We start from the raw sequence: 8233 nt of genomic DNA, 5'->3' as shown, positions 1-8233 counted from the left end.
TTCTCTGGGCCAAGGCTCATTTAAAATGGACTGTGGCAAAGTGGAAAACTGTTCTGTGGTCAGACGAATCAAAATTTTAAGTTCTTTATGGAAATCAGGGACGCCGTGTCATTCGGACTAAAGAGGAGAAGGACGACCCAAGTTGTTATCAGCGCTCAGTTCAGAAGCCTGCATCTCTGATGGTATGGGGTTGCATTAGTGCGTGTGGCATGGGCAGCTTACACATCTGGAAAGACACCATCAATGCTGAAAGGTATATCCAGGTTCTAGAGCAACATATGCTCCCATCCACATGACATTTTTTTTCAGGGAAGACCTTGCATTTTCCAACATGACAATGCCAAACCACATACTGCATCAATTACAGCATCATGGCTGTGTAGAAGAAGGGTCCGGGGTACTGAACTGGCCAGCCTGCAGTCCAGATCTTTCACCCATAGAAAACATTTGGCGCATCATAAAACGGAAGATACGACAAAAAAGACCTAAGACAGCTGAGCAACTAGAATCCTACATTAGACAAGAATGGGTTAACATTCCTATCCCTAAACTTGAGCAACTTGTCTCCTCAGTCCCCAGACGTTTACAGACTGCTGTAAAGAGAAAAGGGGATGTCTCACAGTGGTAAACATGGCCTTGTCCCAACTTTTTTGAGATGTGTTGTTGTCATGAAATTTAAAATCACCTAATTTTTCTCTTTAAATGATACATTTTCTCAGTTTAAACATGTGATATGTCATCTATGTTCTATTCTGAATAAAATATGGAATTTTGAAACTTCCACATCATTGCATTCCGTTTTTATTTACAATTTGTACTTTGTCCCAACTTTTTTTGGAATTGGGGTTGTACAAATCAATGCAGAAGTATAAGCTAGGCCTATAAACATTCCCAATACAGTAAGCTCAATTAGACAGGGAACATCCACAGCCAGCGAGGTGGTTAACCCCCCATCCAGTCCCATCACTGGGCAAGAGCATTTTGTGTCGTGCCAGGCAAAAAAAAAAAAAAAAACTAATTTAGTTAGAAACCTAATACAAAAAAAAAAAAGATGTAATTGCATTTATAGATATGTGTCTAAGAATTAAACCAACTTGTTTGGCTGTTCAGGTTTTTTTTTTTTAATGGAAAAGCAAAATTCACAACTCTTGGCACGGCAGCACACTTTTGAATATGTTGAGAACAAAGAGACTAATTATGAGCATGATGAAATGAACTTGTGTTTCTGAATATAATTTGAATGATTCTCAGCAGAATGAATCATCTGTTAGTTTTGTGAATAACATTGTTCAAGCTCGAGACCATTAGCTAATAAAATTAGAACAGGATCATCGTATCAAAACACTTGACTTTTTGTCTTTGCATGTGTTGCTGGCACAATAGGTGGGCAGTGATTACAGTCCATTGTGAAATATTGAAATCTGAAAGATAATTATTAGTCTAAAAACTGTTATAAAAATGAAATAAAAGAAATAAAGAGGTCACAGAATAGGGAGGTTACGATGGAAAGGAAAGGCCTTGGTTTAAAAAACAAACAAAAACCTTTATAAGTGCTTTCGGAAATGTTGGTAACAAAAGATGAAATTCTAGCCATTGTCCAAATGTCCACTGAGGGTCCTTTACCTAAAACTCTCAGGGTCTCTCTCTCTCTCTATGTTTGTCTCTGTCTCTCGCTCTCTAAACAGCTTCTACCTGGAAACATACCAGAAACAAACTGTACCAGCATTGTGTTCCAGGCTTTTCTGATTTTCTGAAGGTCCTCCCCACACTGGAAATCAGTCAAATTAAAAAATACCAATCATGGGAAGTAATATTTTAAAACACAATTTTATGATGCAACTGTTGACAAAAACGAAGTACTCAGCACCACTTTGCTGATTATTGCAATATCGTCAACTCTATCATAATTTTCACTATTTATGTGATACATTTTAAAAAATGTAAAATCTGTTTAAATATAATGACTGGTATATTTGTCAGGCTTTAGAATGGCCATGACACTCTCAAAAGTCGAAGCATGCACCACTTTCATACTCAAATTATTCAGCTCAGCCAGATCTGTAAGATAAGAAGAAGGTCTGAACAATTCCTCATCTTACAGACAGTGAGAAACCAGTGGCCGATTAACATCAGTGCTTCAGCAGGTAATAAATGTGAAACCAGCAACTATTTTGGTTTAATCTCTCTTTAGGCTTTGGGTAAAATAAGCAGCCGTTTGACTTTTTCTCAACATGTTAAAATCAGTGTCTCATCAGGCTTTGAGGCTGGACATCATTTTGTCATTTAGAGTGAAACGAATGCTTTTCCTTAGATGGAGATTGAAGCTGCGGGCCATGTTGGACCGTACTCATGCTGAGCTGAAAGTGAGGCTGACTGTTTCCCACTGGAAGGATATTGTGGCTGGTAGCCATTTTAGATCAGTGTCTCGTGAAGCTGAGACTTGGGCTGGTGGCCGTATTGGATTTCCCGGAATAAGCCTGGCAGCCTTTTGCTATCCAGTTCTCACCAGGTGGGGTGGACAAAGCTGATGTTGTAGAGTTTGGCCCAGCGAGCAAACACTTGTTTTTCAGTGATGAAGCGATGGTGATTTCCACGGCGGCCCTTCTCATTCTGCAGGTACGTTACACACTCATCAGGCCCTCGGGGTTTATAGTAGTGATATGGCATTCTTTTGGGCTGAGGATGCCTCCTATACCACAGAGATCACAATTACTCTCATGTAATGTTACAGAATACTTCTTCATTCAGGATCTTTCATTCTTTGTAACATAAAAAAAAAATCCCATGTCACATCACAAGACTTTGTCACAACAAGTGCTGTATAAAAGTCACATTGTTTGAATTCCACTATGCAATAGCAGCAGCATGTGACCATAGATTTTGGTGGGGACAATAATAACAACATAGCCTCAAACACAATGAACTTGACAGGCTATCACACTTGACTTACCGTACCAGTCAAAAGTTTGGACACACCTTCTGATTCAATGTTTTTTCCTTCATTTCATGTCTTAAAGTAATGACGGATGTCGTTTCTCTCTACTTAATTGAGCTCTTCTTGACATAATATGGAAGACTGCAGTTGTGGAATAGGGCTATTTACTGTATTATTATTTACTGTTTAATCTCAAATGCATGAAGAAGGCAAGAAATTCCATGAACCAGAGCATCAATGACGCAGTAGCTCACATGGCCATACCATGAGAAACCAGACTCGTTGATAATTAGCTAAGTTGCTCTTCATGAGAGCAATTAGAACAATTTGATCTTCCAAACAAAACAATCCGAATCAAAATCCACTGAAAACTCAGTGAGGAGTAGCGATTTACCCAAAAGTTTGTCCGTCGGCCAAATTAGCAACTCGTTAATGAGAAATCACAAAACCAGGGAGTAACTTTTGTGCAAACTGATTAGATCTCATCTCATCTCATCATTTCTAGCCACTTTATCCTGTTCTACAGGGTCGCAGGCAAGCTGGAGCCTATCCCAGCTGACTACGGGCGAAAGGCGGGGTACACCCTGGACAAGTCGCCAGGTCATCACAGACTGATTAGATCTTCCAAACAAAACAATCAGAATCAAAATCCATTGAAAACTCAGTGAGGAGTAGCGATTTTTTGTGAATTGTGGACGGACGGACAACGAACGCCACGTGATGGGAATAGCTCATCGGCCTATGGCCGTGTGAACTAATTAATTTTTGACGAGGCACACCTGTGAATAGAAAAGCGTTCCAGGTGACTACCTCATGAAGCTGGTTAAGATAATGCCAACTGTGTGCAAAGCGTCATCAAGGTAAACTATAGTTACTTTGAAGAATATAAAATATGAAACGTGTTTTGTTTACCACTTTTTTGTTTACCACATAATTCTATGCATGTTCCATATGTTAATTCATAGTTTTGATGTCTTCAGTATTGTTCTACAATATAGAAAATAGTCAAAATACAGAAAAACCTATGAATGAGTTGGGGTGTCCAAACTTTTGACTGGTACTGTATGCTATAAGCTGCTAAGTAGTGGATTTTTAAAGTAACCTCATAAAAGGCAGCAGTGGCTATTAGAGCTGGGACTTCAGCTCAGCCAAAACTTAGCCAGACACACCAAAAAAGCAACAGGGCAAAGGATTTTTCAAGGGATTAGCGTCAGGCTGCCAGATCGTTCCATTGTGTGTAGCTGTCGATATTGATTTTAAAAGTAACTAAGTAAATTACATCGGGAAATGAATACTTAAGTCTGAGTGAAAAATACTGTAGCGAGTGTGCGTGGAAGAAGAGTCTGGAGACAGAAATCTTAGTTTCTCGGTCGTTAGCCTGTGCTACTTGCTCTCGATAGCACTGGCTTGACTGCTTTATTAGCATTCACTAACATTACTGATAAACATTACACCGGCTGGAAGGTGACTTCACTGCTGTGCTGATGGCGCCGATTCACGGATAAGCTCACGTTGACCTTCAAGAAGGCCAAGGACAATACATTTTTGGTCCCGCCGACTGTAAATCAAAATCTGATTGGTTAATTCATCTGTCACTTCCTACATAAACATACACTGCCATGGCCTTCTATCCCGGCAATGAAGTCCTAACCAATAAGTGAGCCAGCTCTAAATTCTTCTCAGCCTAGAGACAACAAACAAAAAAATAATCTCATTGAATAACTATTTTAATGTTTTTAGGACAGTAACCCTTTCATTTCTGAAGCAAATTTGATAGAAAATGAGGCCAAATTAGAATTAGGAGAGAATAATTATAAAGAAATTATGAAACAAAGAATTAAAGAAATTAAGTATAACATTTAAAATGCTGATATGTTTGGACCTTCTCTGAAGGCCTAGAAGGCCCTGATGGTTCCCCTCTGATAGGCAGTTGCTAACATATAGTCATCCAGCATATAATCTATCAGCTTGTCTCAGCTTTTTTTTTTCTTGCATACTTTTCAACAGAGTTTGATGCCGCAACAACAGATGTGTTTGCCAGGTTTCAGCAAACTTTCCAGCCCAACTATATCTGTATAAAAGACCTGAAACTAGCCCAAATAATTTGGTCATTGGAAAAGTAAGACTTTTTTTTTTCAACCTTGACACCAGAAACAAGGTCACTGCAGTGTATATGTCTTTCTGAGTTACAGGCATTATCTGCTCCACTAAATATATATATATATATATATATATATATATATATATATATATATATATATATATATATATTACACCCCTTTCCTTCTTCTAATCTTTGCATTAAAGTTGACAATAAAATATTACATCAATGGCACACCGTCTGCACTTATATTTTGCCTTTGTTTGCAAAACTTTAATAGACTTATGACGATTATTTGCTATAAACCAAGATCTTAGCACCCACAGAGAATTTTTAGACTAGCCCAATCTGGCAACCGTATTATTAACTCCCCTGTCGACTGTTCTTCCAACACTGAAAATAGATTATAGAGCTAGTATCAGGCATCATGTTTCCTGCTCCAATGGACCACAAATTGCTGCTTGTTGTAGTTCCCTTCTTTCATTCAATGGAACATGATTTATATCTATTAAATAGCAACACTTTTTAATTGTTGTTAACTTGGAGACATAATTAGCATTAACAGAATTTGAAATGTACAGAGTTATGAATGAGAGCTTTATGAAGATAAAATTATACAATTATACAATATCAATATTCTTGAACTATTAGGCTACATTACTTGGACAATACAGATTGCAATGCATTGTGGGATTTCAACTCTTCCCTACATGCTTTCAGTCCACAAAATGGTGAATTGCCAGAATAGTGTAAGTAGTGAATATAACATATTTTTAGACCGTTGAGAGAAAGAGTTTTTCCTCACCCACAGTAGTTGGGAGGCACCATCCCATAAACTTTAATTTTGTCACAGATCTCTATAGCGATCACCATGGTGAACCAACCGGTGCTCAACCATGACTGAGACTTCTGTCTAAGAAAACAGGAAAATACAGTTCAGCGTTTCACAGATATAACAGCTGAAGCCATTCATCCATCCATCCATTATCTGTAGCCGCTTATCCTGTCCTACAGGGTCGCAGGCAAGCTGGAGCCTATCCCAGCTGACTATGGGCGAGAGGCAGGGTACACCCTGGACAAGTCGCCAGGTCATCGCAGAGCTAACACATAGACACAGACAACCATTCACACTCAGCTGAAGCAATGTTTTGAGGAAAAAATGTAATGCATACAGATTTTAGGATTACACAAGATCTACAAGATCTGAATGACCTTATGCTAAAAATGCATCATGCTTTGTTAGGAATCAGAACAGGAGGAATAACAGGGCTTAAACTAGAGTGTGATCATAAAGGCTACCTGTCTCGGCCGGTCTCTTTATGAAAGAGTGTGTCGAACTTGCGCATTTTGCTCGGTGTGACAGTGAAGGTTGTGAGGTTGGTGTATGTGGCAGCAACACGATGGATCAGCCTGTAGAGAGCACCATTCGCATCGCGACCTATCTTCGTGGGCGGACCCCAGAAGATGATAGATGGGCAGTCAGAACAGTTGAGGAACTCTTGGGGTTTTCGGACAAGACGAATCACACTGGAGTGAGCAACAACACGAAGGCTAGTTTTGTTACCCACATCGGCTTCAAACCCAGATGTAGGTGCATCATTCATGCGGATAACACACTCGGTGTGGTCAATCTCTGCTCCAGCGCGGGTACCCAGTACATGGCTTGAGCTGGTCACCAGAGCACACTGGCGACAGTGTAGGGTCATGCTCTAATAAACACACACACAGACATTTTTTATTCTTCTAATTTTGAAGTGAATTTTTCCACCGATATGGGGAAATACAACTACTGGACACAGACCAATATATATATTCTATCCACATTCACTGGGTATGAGCAATTGCATGCTCTGATTGGCTACTCTACTACTAGGATATCAGCTCATATACCACAAGTAAAGAGAAACAAAATGACAGCGCGCATCAAGTCAGATATATCACTTTCTTATCAAGTATTTAAAAGAAACAGAAATAGCAAAAAATATGTAGCCCCCCCCCCCCCCCCCCTTCCACACTCCAGCCCAGTCGGTGGTGGTAATACACCTTTAAGTTGATTTGCCAACCGCCAAAAAAAGAAGAAAAGAAAATGGCGGAGCGTGTTGCTGAACCAACCAAGGACGAACTAAAAACTCTACTTGAAAACAAAACCCCAAAAATACAAAATAAAAGCAACAAAATATAGAAGAAAAGTATTTGATGGTAAAAACATATCTTTTTTTATTTTTCAAGAATTATTATTACAGCATTTCACACAAATTATTACTGTCATTTTGCCGGTTTGTTTGCATTCTAAGCGGCACTGATTTTGTCAGACATTGCATCAAGTTTTTATTTATTGAATTTGCAAAAAATAAAAATGCTCTGTTTTTCAAAATCCAGTGAGTGTGGATAGAATAAAACAATTATTCCACTCAATTTCATTGTATATAGCTTATGTACGACTCAATTTTGTGGAATAACTGTTATATATAAATAACATGGAAACGAGTGTTTTACTGGGAAATACGCCACTTGTATTTTTCATACAAGCTACATCCGGGACATAGACAACCAAAACCGTGACATTAATCTCTATATGTCACTCGTGAGGAAATCGAGGAACTTTTTTGAGATTACACAAATACAGTGCCTTGCAAAAGTATTCATACCCCTTGAACTTTTTCACATTTTTCCACCTTACAACCACAAACTTAAAAGTTTTTTATTGAGATTTTATGTGATAGACCAACACAGAGTAGCATATAATTGTGAAGTGAAATGAAAATGATAAATGGTCTTCAAAATTTTAAACAAATAAAAATCTGAAAAATGTGATGTACATTAGTATTCAGCCCCCCTGCGTCAATACTTTGTAGAGCCACCTTTTGTGGTATGTCTCTACCAGCTTTGCACATCTAGACACTGAAATTTTTGCCCATTCTTCTTTGCAAAATAGCTCAAGCTCAGCCAGATTGGATGGCAAGCGTCTGTGAACAGCAATTTTCAAGTCTTGCCACAGATGCTCAATGGGATTTAGGTCTGGACTTTGACTGGGCCATTCTAACACATGAATATTCTTTGATCTAAACCATTCCATTGTAGCTCTGGCTGTATGTTTAGGGTCATTGTCTTGCTGGAAGGTGAATCTCCTTCCCAGTCTCAAGTCTTTTGCAGCCTCCAACAGGTTTTCTTCCAGGATTGCCCTGTATTTAGCTCCA

At 38.8% G+C, this 8233-nt stretch overlaps 1 protein-coding gene across 2 annotated transcripts in view; it reads right to left on the bottom strand.

Annotated features, from left to right (window-relative positions):
• Positions 1-878: 878 nt before the first annotated feature.
• st6galnac6 (ST6 (alpha-N-acetyl-neuraminyl-2,3-beta-galactosyl-1,3)-N-acetylgalactosaminide alpha-2,6-sialyltransferase 6) overlaps positions 879-8233 on the bottom strand; it is a 53815-nt gene continuing 46460 nt past the window's right edge. For both annotated transcript variants that reach the window (XM_060935634.1, XM_060935635.1), the window contains 3 exons: positions 6336-6745; positions 5842-5949; positions 879-2689 (listed from right to left, as the gene is read on the bottom strand). In XM_060935634.1, the coding sequence (XP_060791617.1) occupies positions 2503-2689; positions 5842-5949; positions 6336-6745 (705 nt within the window). In that variant the 3' untranslated portion in view covers positions 879-2502. The remainder of the gene's footprint in view (positions 2690-5841; positions 5950-6335; positions 6746-8233) is intronic.

The sequence above is a fragment of the Neoarius graeffei genome, chromosome 12, assembly GCF_027579695.1.
Source record: "Neoarius graeffei isolate fNeoGra1 chromosome 12, fNeoGra1.pri, whole genome shotgun sequence".
Lineage (NCBI taxonomy): Eukaryota > Metazoa > Chordata > Actinopteri > Siluriformes > Ariidae > Neoarius > Neoarius graeffei.
This window is presented reverse-complemented; position numbering and strand designations above follow the sequence as displayed.